This window comes from Coenobita brevimanus, chromosome 5, assembly GCF_032717465.1.
Source record: "Coenobita brevimanus isolate Jiangsu-jjx chromosome 5, ASM3271746v2, whole genome shotgun sequence".
NCBI classification, from domain to species: domain Eukaryota; kingdom Metazoa; phylum Arthropoda; class Malacostraca; order Decapoda; family Coenobitidae; genus Coenobita; species Coenobita brevimanus.
Window position 1 is genome coordinate 22,976,851 of NC_136958.1, and position 15,185 is coordinate 22,992,035.

The following is a 15,185-nucleotide window of genomic DNA, read 5'->3' on the forward strand; positions in this document are numbered from 1 at the left end:
CTTTGTCAATGCAAAAAATACAATTAAAATTGGTAACTGGAATGTGAGAACGCTAAATCATGACGGTAAAATCGATGAGTTAGTGAAGGTTTTTCAAAATTACGGACTTGATATTTGTGCTCTGACAGAAACTAGATTAACTGGATTCGATAAGTTGGATTTGGAGGATGGTATACGTTTATTGATATCTGGTCGACAGGACGGAATGCATTATCAGGGAGTAGGATTGTTGCTGGGTTGTAAGGCAAATAAGGCTTTATGTGAGTGGGATCCTATAGATGAGCGATTGTTATACGCACGGTTTAAATCAAATCATGGCAACATCAGTCTGTTTGTGTGTTATGCACCTACTAATGATGCACTCGATGAAAGGAAAGACACATTTTATGAAAAGTTGCAAGAAGGAGTGGGAAGGGTACCTAGACATGATGTTTTGATCTGCGTTGGAGACTTTAATGCAGTAATGGGCTGTTCAAATGAGGGATTTGAGGCATGTATGGGTAAGATGGGAGTTGGTAATAGGATGAGTGAAAACGGAGTGAGGTTTGGAAGCTTCTGTCTAGCAAATGACTTAGTCATCGGGGGCACACTCTTTCAGCATTGCAATATACACAAGACAACATGGGTGTCGCCGTGTGGAAAATACAAAAATCAGATTGATCACATCGCTATCAGTAGGAGGCATAGAAGTTCTCTGCTAGATGTTCATGTTAAACGGGGAGCGGATATTGGTAGTGACCATCAACTCAGCATTGCAAAAATAAGGATTAAACTTAAAAATCAGAAGAAGGAAAAATCTGGTGTTGGTAGATACGATATTGTTAAGCTTAGAAGGGAAGGAGAAGAAAGGAAGAATTCAGATTAGAATGCAGAAATAGGTTTTTGGTGTTGGAAACGTTGGAAGAGGAGAGAAGTGTAGATGAGATGTGGGAGGATGTGAACAAAGTTTTGCATGAGACTGCTGAATGTACGATTGGAAGGAGACATAGCTTCAGGAGAAAGAAATGGATATCAGAGGAAACGTGGGATATGATAAAAAAGAGAGGTGAGGGCTAAATTGAGGAGTGAGATGCAATGCGTTGATGAACAAGAGATTGAATTAGCAAGAGCTGCGTACTGGAGTTTGAATTCAGAAGTAAGAAGGTTAGCTAGGAGAGATAAAAGAAGATGTGTGGATGAAAAGGTTGCAGAGACTGAAATCTTAATAAACAAAAATGATGGACAGAGTCAAAGAATAGCATATGAATCGATTAGAGAACTGAGTGGTAATGCAGGTAAACGCAAGGAAATACCAGTTAGAGACAGGGAAGGAAATTTATTGACCAAAGATGGAGATATTAAAAATGGATGGAAAGAGCATTTTGAGACAGTTCTTAATAGACCAATACCACCAGAAGAGGATATACCGTCTGCTCAGGAAGATTTAAATATAGAAACAGGAGAGTTGAGACTTGCAGAAGTGGAGAAAGCAGTAAAACAGTTAAAGAATAATAAGGCACCAGGGAAGGATGGTTTATTTCCGGAAATGTTTAAAGTGGAGGGGGATAGATTAATAATGATCTTGACCAAGCTATTCAATAAGATATGGGTGACGGGGTTACTACCATCAGTTTGGAAGAATGGTGTGATTGTTAAAGTTCCGAAGAAGGGAGACCTGAGTGAATGTGGAAATTGGAGGGGAATCTCTTTGTCACCGATAGCTTTGAAAGTTTTCAGTACAGTGTTGTTAAATAGGTTGGAGCCAGTGGTTGAGGGTATTCTGAGGGATGAACAGGCTGGTTTTAGAAAGGGACGTGGTTGCAATGATCAGATCTTTATAGTTAGGCATTTGATGCAGCAAGTTAATGAAATGAGAGTACCGTTAAGTCTTTGTTTTGTTGATTTTGAAAAGGCTTTTGATAGTGTTTCGAGAGGGACTATGGGGAAGATCATGAGACATTATGGAATACCAGAGGAGTTTGTGAGGGTCATTATGAACATGCATGAGGACACATTTTGTAAAGTGATGGTTGATGGTTGTCTGAGTGATTCGTTTGAAGTCAAGTCCGGAGTAATTCAAGGTGGTGTTCTATCGCCTTTACTATTTATATTGGTCATTGATTACATTATGAAACGCGTTGGAACAGAAACCGGTGCAGGTATACTTTGGGGAGAGAACAGGAAACTTTTGGATTTAGATTATGCAGATGATATAGTTTTGATTTGTGATGGCCCAGAAGAGATGCAGAGAGTGTTGGACTGTTTGGTGAGTGAAGGTCGCAAGGTGGGTTTGGTTATTAATTGTGGAAAAACTGAAATAATCAATATGAATATGGAAAATGTGCAGGAATGTGTAATTGGAGGTATGGTTGTAAAGCAAGTTGATAGGTTTAAATATTTAGGTACTTATTTAGCCAAGGATGGTTCTTTGAACTTTGAATTCGAGGAAAGGTTAAAGAAGGCTAATCAGGCAATGGGAATGCTTAAAAATATTTGGAATAATAACAATTTCTCTGTGCATACAAAAATCAAACTTTATAAGGTAATGGTTAGGAGTATCTTAATTTATGGACACGAGTCTTGGTACAGCACAGTGACTATGGAAAATAAATTCTTGGTGTTTGAAAATAAAGCACTTAGAAGAATATTAGGAGTTAAGTGGTGGGAAAGGATACCAAATAGTAGAATTAGAGAAATAACGGGAGTGCAGCCGGTCGATGAATATGTTAGATTCTCACGATGGAAGTGGCTAGGACATGTGTATAGGAGACAGGGAATAGTACGAGGTACACCAGGGTGGGTGGCACTTGGTAGGAGAGGTAGAGGAAGGCCAAAAGAGACGTGGGTGAGGACAATGAGACGGGAAGCTGGAGATGAATGTTGGGGAGATCTTGAGGAGTTAGCACAAGATAGGATGTGGTGGTGTGAGTTCATTGAGGCCCTATGCATCCCCGAGGGTGCCAAAGGAAATGATTGATTGATATATATATATATATATATTCTGAGAGTGACAGGACAGCCGAAGCCAAAGAGTAGAGAATTCAGAAGATTCAAGTTCAGTAACAAGAAATCTAGATATGCTATTTATATATATATATATATATATATAAAACAAAAAATCTAGATATGCTGTTATATATATATATATATATATATATATATATATATATATATATAAAAAACAAAAAATCTAGATATGCTGTTATATATATATATATATATATATATATATATATATATATATATATATATATATATATAAAATAGCCACCTTTGGCTTTGAAATGAGTATAGAGAAATTAGGAGGATACAGAAAAGGGTTTACAACTAGTCACCTCAGAAAGTTGAGTCTCAGTTAGGAATAGAAGGTGAGGTATTGAGGACGAGAGGTGGTGCTCAACAGAGACAAAGTTAGAGGAAAGGCTGCGAATGTTGCAAAAATGAGGAAGAAGTAAGTCAGACAGTGAATCCGGGCATGTCGCTTGGCAGTCACCGGGAGAGGGGCAGATGGTTGGGTATTTGATAGCCCCCCACAGGGACTGCGAGGCTTTGTTGAGAAATACCATTTTTTTTTTTTTTTTTTTACCCTCGTGGGCCTGATAACTTCAGAACAGCTTGCCAGATTTCGATCAAACTTTTGTCAGTGATAGAGTATGAAGAGACAATGAACTGATTAGGGCGACAAGGTGATGGAGGTTGTAAGGAGAGTCTGTGCGCATGACTTGGCGAAGGCATACCGAGCGAAATTTGACACTGAAAACTCGAGTTTCGAATTCTCGGCGTTTCATTGTTATGATTATTATTATTACTGTTGTTGTTGTTGTTGTTGTTGTTGTTGTTATTGTTATTATTATTATTATTATTATTATTATTATTAATATTACTGTTGTTATTACTATGAGAGGGCAAGAGAGGGAGTATGTCTGATGATAAGCAAGAAGTGGAAGGAGAATATAAGAGAGTATGGAACAGTGGGTGCAAGGATTGTATGGGTGAGAATGAAAGTAGGTATACAAGCGTGGGCGATTGTATGTGTGTATGCCCCGACAGAGGACCGAGTGGCAAGAGTGAAAAATGAGTTTTGGGCGAGAGTAGAAGCATGTATGGACAAATTTGAGAGGAGCGAAAGAGTGCTTTTGATTGGAGACATGAATGGCAAAGTTGGGAATGTACGAGTGGATGGAGTGGTTGGTCAGAGGGGTGTGCCAGCTGAAGTAGATAGGAATGGTAGTGCTTTGGTGGACATCTGTGCTGGTAAGGGGTTGGCAATAGCCAACACCTGCTTTCGGCACAAGATGATCCACCGGTATACATGGAGAGTAATGAGGAGGATGAATGGTGAGCTTGTTGAACGAAAGGCAATGATAGACTATGTGTGTTTGGATGAGCGAATGAGAAGACAAGTGTTGGATGCAAGAGTGTGGAGAGGGTGGGGGAATAGAGTCTCGGACCATCACTTAGTGATGGCCAAGGTAAAGCTGCAAAGAAAATGGTTGAGGAGACGAAGGGGAAGACAGGAGGAAACAGCTCATGTGAGAAGAGTGGAGAATTTGCAAGATAGTGAGAAAATGGCAGAGTATAAGAGCATACTGGAAGAAAGATTGGGAAGGTATGAGCTAGAGCAGATGGAAGGGGTGGAAGGTGTACGAGTATGTAAGATATTCACGGAAGAGATAGACGCTGCGTGTGAGGTTGTTTGTGGAGTGAGGAGGAGATGCAAGGGTGTGCAAGGGACAGCATGGTGGAATGATGAGGTGAAACGAGCTGTGGAACAAAAGAAGAAGGCATATAGTGAATGGTTGGCGAGTAGAGGTAGGGGAGAAGATGAGAGAGAGAGAAGAGAGAGGTATATGTGAGCAGGAGAAGGGAGGTGAAGAGACTGGTGAATGAAAGTAAGAAGAAAGTGGATGAAGAGTTTGGGAGGAATCTGAGTGTGAAATGGAGGGAGAGTAAGAAATTGTTTTGGAAGTAGGTAAAGAAAGTAAGGCAGTGTGAAAGGGGAAATAGTAAGGGAGTGAAAGATAGGAATAATAGATTGTTGGTGAAAAAGAGAGAGAAATTGAGGAGATGGAAGGAGCACTTTGAGGATTTGTTGAATGTAGAGAGTGACAGCAGTGTGAGTATAAGTGGTTGGGGAATGGCTGGGAGAAGAAGAGATGAGAGGAGGGAGGAAGAGATCAGTAGGACGGAAGTAGTGGAAGCAATGAAGAAAATCAAGTTGGAAAAGGCCCCAGGAAATGACGGAGTGTGTGGTGAAATGCTGAGGTATGGGGTGAGATTGTTGTGGAGTGGATATGGAAGTTGTGTAAATTGGCTTGGGAAGAGGGATGGGTTCCAGAGGACTGGAAATCAGGTATAATTGTTCCTCTGTACAAAGGAAAATAGGAGAGAGAAGTATGTGGTAACCATAGGGGTATTTGCCTTCTTAGTGTAACTTTAAAATATATGGTAGAATACACATTGATAGGGTTAGGCATATGACAGAGGAGCTAGTTGGAAAAGAACAAGGGGGATTTAGGAAGGAAAAAGGGTGTGTAGATCAGATTTTGTTCTAAGATGTTTAGTGGAGAAGTATCTAGAGAAGGGAAAGAAAGTGTATGCTGCCTTCATGGACTTGGAGAAAGCTTATGACAGAATAGATAGGTAAGTTATGTGGAAGGTATTAAGAATATATGGAGTGGAGGGGAAATTGTTGAGTGCTGTGAAGAGTATGTACGAAGGAGCTAGTGCTACGGTGAGAGTGGATTGTGAGCTGAGTGAGTTCTTTAATCTCAATGTAGGACTGAGACAGGGTTGTGTGATGTCTCCATGGCTGTTTAATATATACATGGATGGGGTTGCAAAGGAGGTGCAAGGTAGGGCAGTGGATGTGGGGGTGGCTCTAATGAATGAGAGTGAGATTTGGAAGCTTCCAGTGTTGCTGTTTGCTGATGATACAGTATTGTTGAGTGAAGATGAATGGGAGTTGCAAGGTTTGGTGAATGAATTCGGGAGTGTGTAGGAGGAGGAAGCTGAAAATTAATGTAAACAAAAGTAAAGTTATGGTGTTTGAGAGGAATGAAGTCACAAAATGTACAGTGAGGTTGGATGGTGAGCATATGGAGAATGTGAGTACATTCAAGTACTTGGGTAGTGTGATGAGTGAGGATGGAACTCTGGGGGATGAAGTGCGTGAAAGGGTACAGCAGGGAAGGAAGGTTGTTGGTTCACTGAAAGCAGTGATGAGAAATAGGGAGGTGAGTATGGAAGTTAAGAAGTCACTGCATGATAGTATTGTGATCCCTACCCGGACATATGGAAGCGAGGCGTGGACCTTTCAAGAGGGGAACAAGTCAAGAGTGAGAGCAGTGGAAATGAGTTACTTGAGAGGAGCATGTGGAGTGACATGGAGGGACAGGTTGACGAATGAAGAAGTGAAGGAACTTTGTGGGGTGGATGTGGATGTGGTTGAGAAGATTAGGAGAAATACACTGAGGTGGTTTGGACATGTGGAGAGAATGGAGAATGAAAGACTGACTAAGAGGGTGTATGTAGGTGAGGTGGAGGGAGGGAGAGGGAGGGGTAGACCGAGGATGAGGTGGAGGGATGGAGTTGAGAGGTATATGAGGGAGGGGGGCGGTGAGTTGGGGGGAGGGTAGTCAAATGGTGGGTGACAGAGAGACTTGGAGGCGTTTTGTCTGCGGCCACCCTTTGCGGGATTAGGGCGTCGGGCTATAGATAGACAGAGATAAATAGTTATTACTATGAGAGTCAGGTTCAGATCCCCTCCTCCCTCAAATCCACCACTGAGCACATATCTACTAGGGTTGGCTCTACTCACTCGTTTCTTGGAATGTCCTTGAGATCACCGCCCATATTGGCCATGATGTGCCGCACTTCCCCGATTTCTCCAGCCTTAATCCTGCGCTGCATCTCTTTATAAGCTGGAAAGAAGCGTGTCCAAGCTGCCTGAAAAGAATGAGAGATAAGGTCATATTTTAGTGGTTCTCGGTATTTTGTTCCACATCTTACTTAGAGACCCATTCTGTACGCCACACACTAATATCCTCTTGTATGTAATTAAGGCACACCAGGTCCGTACCGAAAGGACATAAATTATGTATTAGAGAATGTTTCAGAGTTATAAACAAAATCATTGGCAAAGAAATGGACTCTACGAGGCTTCAAATGTCACTGAGAATAAAGTCCATCAAGTGATTGTTCTCTGGACTGCTAATAACCTACCATTTTCAGAAATTTGAGAGTGATGTATGTCTACTCATATTTTCTTGGGAAGTTCGTGGCCGATTTATCTATGAAAACATTTTTTAGTCACCCCAAGCCTAAGCAGATGTTGATGTACTGAGGTAGATTTCTCAAGCATAAATACGATCGATTCCCTGTTGTAGCTCAGGGAATTATTTGTAGGAAGAGCATGATACAAGAAATGATTCTTAATTATCCCGCCCTTGTTCTTTGTGCAAAGTCTGACTGCGTGATGAAAATTATCGTGTAACTAAGATCTGTTTGTGTGGTTAGAATAAGGGAGGCGGGGGAAACAGAATTTTCTCGTGTCTCTAAAACAGGCATAAAATACAACAGTTAGTTTATCATAATATATTAGGGAATCCCTCGCCAGAACACAGAGCATCTTCTAAGCAATGTCTGGGGTCGCATTAATAAGATCTTAACCAATTCATAAGATAAACAAGTCCTCATAACATTTAGATAGCACCATTAATCACTGTGCATGTCGCATTCATGAAGTATTTCGTGGTTGTGTATGTGAAGATAAAGGAATAAACAACCAATCTCATACGTAACTGAACCTCAAGAACTTTTACGAAAAGTCCTGGTTATTCTCTTCGTTCCAAAGTGTACTGTGACACTTCTGCAAAATAATTACACAGGTCTGTAAACTTAGTCATTTCAAATTGTCTTAAGTCTGAAGAGTTATCTTTCACTGCACTTGTGAAGAAAAAAAAAAAAAAAAAGTACATTTAGAATGTTTCAATCAAAGCACATTTTAATACAAAATTTAAAATAAATATAAAAGTTAGCAAATTATAAATACCAGTCAATCTATAAAATAGTGCCCAAAATTAACTGAAAATGGAAATATTTAAGCAATGTATTTTCATTTCTAACGTATACATTAAGGAAACAACACTAATCATTCCATAACTCGCATTCAACTTCTCCAGTCTTTGTAATTTCTGTTTATTTTTTAATTTTTTATTTTCATATTTTGGGGACCAGTCGTTTGTACACTGTTTCTAGTGAGTCCTATGAATCATCCAGCAGTTGTCCGCCCTCATACCGACATCCCTACGTCCCTGGTACCTTCTTTCCATGTCCTTGATATCCTGATGGAATCTTTAACCCTGTTCTTCACTCACTGCTCCAGATTTTTCAGGGAAAAATTTCAAATGCAAACCCAAAAAGTGATCTTTTATACTCATGCGGCAACCCAGCTACTTAAACATGACCAACAATTTACATTTTTTTTTTTTTTTTGTAATTCGGATTCTTATTTTACCTTCAGACTTACAAATTACTTCTCTGAATGATACCCAAACCTCTCGTTCCCCATCATTCATCGCACCGTCTAATTCTGCATCAGAAAGCTTTTTCCTAATATCAGTTCCAGTAAATACGCCCGCTTTCAATTTAGCTTCAGCCAAACCAGGAAACTTTTGGCACAAATATATAAAACAGGCTCCATGTATTGATAGGGCTTTGAGAATCTGCATCATTAATCCAAGCTTAATATGAAGCAGTGGTAGCAGCACTTCATCAGGAATCACCATGCTAGGTCTAAGGATGTTTTGGGGACCAACCTGTAGATTTTTTTCTATTTAGGCATTGCTTCCAAACCCAGTGTAAGTCTTTGGCTCTGCTGTCCCACTCACAAAGAAAACGCAGTGTTTTGTGTACCCTGACCACTGACCCAGTAAGATACACAGAACTTTCAGATTCCCACATATGAACCACCGGTGTTCGTTGTATTTGATTTTCTCGAAAAGATTTGCCAAATTCTGGTACGTTTCTTTTCAATGCACTTAACAAGGAACAGGTATTGATGCATATTAGTACCATTACGAAGAAGGACCTCTTTCTGGCTTATTTTAAATAAATCTGAAAATAGTCTCCATTTTTCTGCATTATAATATCTGTCAAGTTTCTGGACTAGGCCACTTACGTCAGAGCAATTTACCAAGGATCCATCTTTCTTGTAATATGGTGCATATATGTGGATGTGATAGGAAGCGTTAGGAGAAACACATTGAGGTGGTTTGGCCATGTGGAGAGGATGGAAAGTAAGAGACTGACGAGGAGAGTGTATGTGAGTGGGGTGGAGGAGGGGAGAGGGAGCGGGAAGCCAAGGATGAGCTGGAGGGATGGAGTGGAGAGGTATGTGAGAGAGAGGGGGTATGAGCTGGGAACAGGGCAGTGTAATGGCGGGGGACAGGGCGACATGGAGGCGATTTGTTTGTGGCCATCCCTTACGGGATTAAGGCGTCTGTCAATAGATAGCCTTTTTTTTTTCTATTTCGGTTCCAAGAGAAAGTTGTGTCTGGATGGAGTAAGTTTTTATCTTGTAATCGGGACCCCAAGAGCTTTGCAGCATCTTTGGGGAGACCGAGGTTTCTTAATAAATCATTAATTCATCCTGGCTGTGGCTCATTGCTTGAACACGCTGGGACAAATTCTTCATCGTCTACTGCAACACTTTCTCCCTCTCACTGAGTTTCTATATAATCAAAACCCAGGTGATGTAGTGATTGGCAGATCAGGTCTATCTGGTACAGGTCTTATTGGTGATGGAAGATAAGGATAAACAATATCTTTCTGATTCTTTTTCTTGTATCCTTGAACTTTGCAGGAACAAAAAACAATAGTTACTAAGATTTTTGGGTTCCCTTCCATATCATCGGAATATCAGAAGCAAGAGCCCTCTTTTAACCTTTCATCCATTATCTTAGTTCCTCAGCACAGACAGTGAAGACACTGTGACGGGTCCACTTTTTGTCCTGGTCACCAAGTTTCACTCTAAAGTAGGCATAATAAGATTTTTAAACAAAATCTGTCATGTTCAGTCTCTATTTTTTCTTTTTTCATTTCAAATTTTCCACATATGTAGTAAGAAAAATCAGGACTGCTTACACAATCTCTAGACGCCACAATATGATCGTTAACAGTACAATTTTACATTATCTGTAGTGATATAAAATTTTAAAAATATCACTGCTTCTCCAATAAGAACAACACGATTTTCTATATCACTGAGGGAAAAAAAAAAAACACTGAAATAATTTGCCAGTGCACTAGTCAGCTGAGTCACACTGAAATATGTTTGCTATATTCCAGTTCTGGTATGACTCATCACTGTGTTGTGTTCCAGCTAGATTCTGGCTTATCAAATAAAATAGCTGTGTAGTTTTAAACATGGATTTTAATAATAGAAATTGCTGATTTCAAACATATTACCATTGTGATAAAATATACTGTACATATGTAAATAATTGTATAGTGCGAAATAATTTTTAAAAAAAGTATAAATGAAAACTAGAAAAAGTGTTGCGAAAAAATGTATACGTGATGGAGAAAACTGGTTTTCATTTTTGTATTCTGCACCCATAAATATATAAAAATCACCTGAGATAATGGAAACAACTTTTTCAGTGTAAACCTGCGTTATCAAGGAGGTCCCCAGGACGCTTAGTCCCTTCCTGCTAATCAGCTCATGCGAAGTGCGAATGGCAGGTTGTCTCGCATTTCAACCCTCACTGTTCAGCCTGTACACTCAAGGGATGACGTTTATCTCATTTAGGTCTGAAAACAGACACTCTCGCCTCCCTTTTCTAACAATCTCCACCACCCAGACTACAAAAATTAGTTGATACAACCATAAACACAATAAACACCAAAAAAATGCAAAATTCATATAATTTTTTACACTCAACCCTTGCATATTATGTACTGAAAAACTTCAAAATATACATATATACTTATTTCACACCTTTTCAGCACCGTTGACACCTTTTAATGGTAAAAAAATAAAAGTGATGTTGCTTCACTGCAATACCTACTTGTGACTAGCATCAACTGCCTGAAGTTACGCAACTTCCGCGTTCGATTGCACTCCGCAGGTTGGGTCTAGGAAGCTGAAATTTGCACTGCCGGGTGCGTCAGAACTTCCTCTTCAATAAGGCAAGGTAAGGAAATCAGTTTTCAAAACTTCAGAAAATGGCCCTGGCATTGGCCAGGGGCGCACGTAAACTTCTGGACCCAAGGCCGAGGGAGGGTTAAAAACTACTCAATACCCTAACATCAGCAAAAATACAAAAGCAGGTTGTCACTCCATTAAAAGCACCGTGATTCAGATAAACACACACACACACACACACACACACAGATATATATATATATATATAGATATATATATATATATATATATATATATATATATATATATATATATAAATATATATATATATATATATATATATATATATATATATATATATATATATATATATATATATATATATATATATATATATATATATAATACTCCAAACGCCCAGGGTAGTCATATAGATATAGACCGTATATATATATATATATATATATATATATATATATAATACTCCAAACGCCCAGGGTAGTCTTATCTCCATGTAAGGAGAGAGAGAGAGAGAGAGAAAGAGAGCATCCAGATTCCAAATGACCTTTATCAAGGAAGTTTTTCATTCCTTGGCAACTCATGTCAATCTTTGACAATAATTCAACTTCAGAGAGAGAGAGAGAGAGAGAGAGAGAGAGAGAGAGAGGAGCTGTTTTAAAGATACTGACCTCCATCAAGAAGCGCTTTTGTTCCTTTGCCACTTGCAACAGTTGTTTTGTCTCCTTCACATTCATACAGAGGGGCTTCTCACAAAGGACGTGCTTGCCCGCCTCCAGCATCATGGTAGCCAGTGCCAGGTGCTGTGGGTGGATGGCGCCTATGTACACCACGTCTGTAACCACCAATGAAGTTGTTAGCCTACCCTGTACTTAAAAGATGGTGTGCATTTACCATAGTTTGTGTGTGTGTGTGTGTGTGTGTGTGTGTGTGTGTGTGTGTGTGTGTGTGTGTGTGTGTGATAGAGCTGGAAATAATCGTTTTGTTAGAAAGTAGGATATGTGACTTTGCGATACTTAATTTCAGACATTCTGTAACATTGAAATTAGTACTTACAGTACGTATGTCAGGACTCTAAAATATCATAACACTACGTAATTGCTAGTAACATACATACGTAGTGAAGAGGTTAGATGAAAGTCATGCCTAGGGCTCGAGGATTAGGTGTTCGCACATTCTCTCGGGAAAGCCACAGACAGCAAGGTGTGACACCTGGTCGGAAAGTCCCCAGGCTTGGGAAAGTTCCACACAACCGTGCCTTACACGTGACACAACCAGACATATACAGGGGAAATGACAAAGACAGGGCAGAAGGGGTTTTAGGAGAGAGAGAGGCACTGTGGCAATGGCAGGAGGAGAGCACACGGGTTAGCTAGTAGCTCTCACCTCATTATGCTCTGAGACTCACTCACTATATTACTCATCTTTATCTTTCTCCTGTCATCGACGACAAGTACAACAAACATTTTCTCCTTCTGTAAAATCCCTACAAATCAACTCACTGTTACAATACCTCAGTGACAACTACGATATATTATACCTACAATTCTGATATATTATTTGGTGGCAGCAAGCGCATGAACCACGTCTATGAGTCTACAGTTGAGTCTACATTATCAAGATAGAAAAACAAAAAACTACTACAAGTTTGAGCCACATGACGCCTCAACTTTATACTGGCAATTGTTTGACAATATATTATTACAACCAACCTTCCAATTTCTAAGTCAATCTACAATCAGTGAACCAATGAACTACAATACAATCTACTTGTGCCTCACAATTTTATCAACATTCAACATTCAGCCACGGGCTCAGTTCTACCATTCATGACAAACTACAAGTATCTACGAATGCTGCGGAACAAGCAGGCGAGATGGTAACCAACATCATCTTCAAGTTCACACCATTCTGCAAGAAACTACACCATACAGCAAGACACTACAATTAAAAATTGTACAAGAAATCACATGCATCAAAAGAAGCCTACAAATCTATGATCAAGTAACCACAGCCACTACAAGTTAAGAAACAGAGCTGTAGGCTGACTCACAACCCACAACCACATCGACCCCCACTTACCCCACCATACTCCCAAACCACCCTCCATCTCCACCACCACCACAACTACCAGGAGGCGCTGATGTGGGGGTGATGGGGCAGACAACGCAGCAACTACCAGAGCCCTCACTCACTACTCACCTCACTAATCGTTACTCACTCACCACTACTCACCGTTACTCATTCACCACAACAACTACCAGAGTGAGAAGTCGATTTGCTGTGCCAGAGTTTGCTGAGAACACCATAACACGTCACTCAACCTGGTGTCTGACACCACTCTAAAATATCATAACACTACATAATAGCTAGTAACGTACATATGTAATCTAGAAGTTAAATGAAAATCATGCCTAGGGCTAGGGGAAGTGGTGTTCACACATTCTCTTTCAGGAATGCCGCAAACAGCAAGGTGTGATGTCTGATCGGAAAGTCCCCAGGCTTGGGAAAGTTCCATACAACTGTGCCTTACGCGTGACGCAACCAGTCATATACAGGGTAAATAAGACAGGGCAGAAGGGGTTTTAGGAGAGAGAGAGGCACTGTGAGAAAGGCAGGAGCAGAGAGTGCTGGTTAGCTAGTAGCTCTCATCTCATTACACTGTGAGACTCAATCACTATATTACTCTTGAGATATTCTCTTTGAAGAAAATCAAACCCCAGACTCATCTTTATCTTTCTCCTGTCATTGACAACAAGTACAACAAACATTTTCTCCTTTCGTAAAATTCCTACAAATCAACTCACTGTTACAATACCTCGGTGACGACTACAATATATTATACCTAAAATTCCAATACTTAGTTAACTTATTTGTACATGACACAAACCACTTTCTTCAGGACTTTGATAATATTGCCTGTCATCAATCTTCTTGCTGAACAATGAAATCAGGAATGAAGGCCATGCATTACTAGAATGGTTCGAATTCTCAGGAAGGGTTAGGAAATTTTTCAATTTTTTAAAAATATCAACATAAATTCTGATCGACCCTTGGTCTTCAGAATAGCTGCTGGCATTAATAACTGTGAGTGCAAAGATTCACTGTCCTTTAGTGTTTCAGAGAATACTGTATCTGTTGTTAGTTATTTTTATATCCATCAACATTAAAATGTGCCAAGTGCATGCCTCATTCATCGATCTGAATGTCTATCCAGTTCAGCAACCAACCAACCAACTTTGTTACCTGAATTACCAAAACAATCCAGTAACTTATCATCCACTTTTGCTCACCAATCTCTGGATCCTTGGCCAACTCAGCATAAGACCCGTATGCCTTCTCTATTCCAAATCTATCAGCAAACTTCTTGGCGTTGTCAATGTTTCTGGATGCCACCGCCACAACACGATGCTGGGAGGTCGGGTACACTTTCAGGGCCGCAACGAAATCACTGGAAATCTTTCCAGCGCTGACGATACCCCAACGCGTTGCCATTTTAGTGTTACTGTGCAGTTTCGGAAACCTGCAGAGAAAGGTTTATGGTAATTTTTTTCTCCTAACAGGAAACTCTCTAAACTGATACTGTTACTTGAAAATGATAGTTTTAGTTAAACTTCTGAGTGCTACTACTAATAATACTAATGTTACTACTTGTTAGGTACTATTACATCCACAGTATTTAAAGAAAGTGAAACAATAATAATTATGTTAATCTGAGTGGATTTACAGAAGCAGAACAGCGAAGAAAAATACAAAATAGTTTTGTCAGCGTATTACAAGGTCATACAGGTAATACATGAAAAAATTAAATAAGACAGGGAAGTGCGAGACAGCGTGAGTCTGAATGGCTGATAGTGCGTGAGTTAAAAAATAGGATACCATGCATCCCCTTTGTTTGCAAGAGCTTAAGCTACACCTACAGCAGTATTTATAATCATTATCATAATTATCTCACGCCTATTTTATCCACCTGTAGGTAGGGTGAGGTAGGGTCCAGAAGCAGGGAAAAGGAAAGAATATGATAGTAAACCCATGTCCA

The 15,185-nt window shown here is 39.8% G+C and overlaps 1 protein-coding gene across 1 annotated transcript in view; it reads right to left on the minus strand.

Annotated features, from left to right (window-relative positions):
- Positions 1–14,641, minus strand: part of LOC145398043 (trans-1,2-dihydrobenzene-1,2-diol dehydrogenase-like) — a 55,204-nt gene extending 40,563 nt beyond the window's left edge. The window contains exons 1-3 of the mRNA XM_080271007.1: positions 14,440–14,641; positions 11,818–11,981; positions 6,800–6,927 (exon numbers count right to left, since the gene is read on the minus strand). Coding sequence (XP_080127133.1) covers positions 6,800–6,927; positions 11,818–11,981; positions 14,440–14,641 — 494 coding nt within the window. The remainder of the gene's footprint in view (positions 1–6,799; positions 6,928–11,817; positions 11,982–14,439) is intronic.
- Positions 14,642–15,185: the final 544 nt, after the last annotated feature.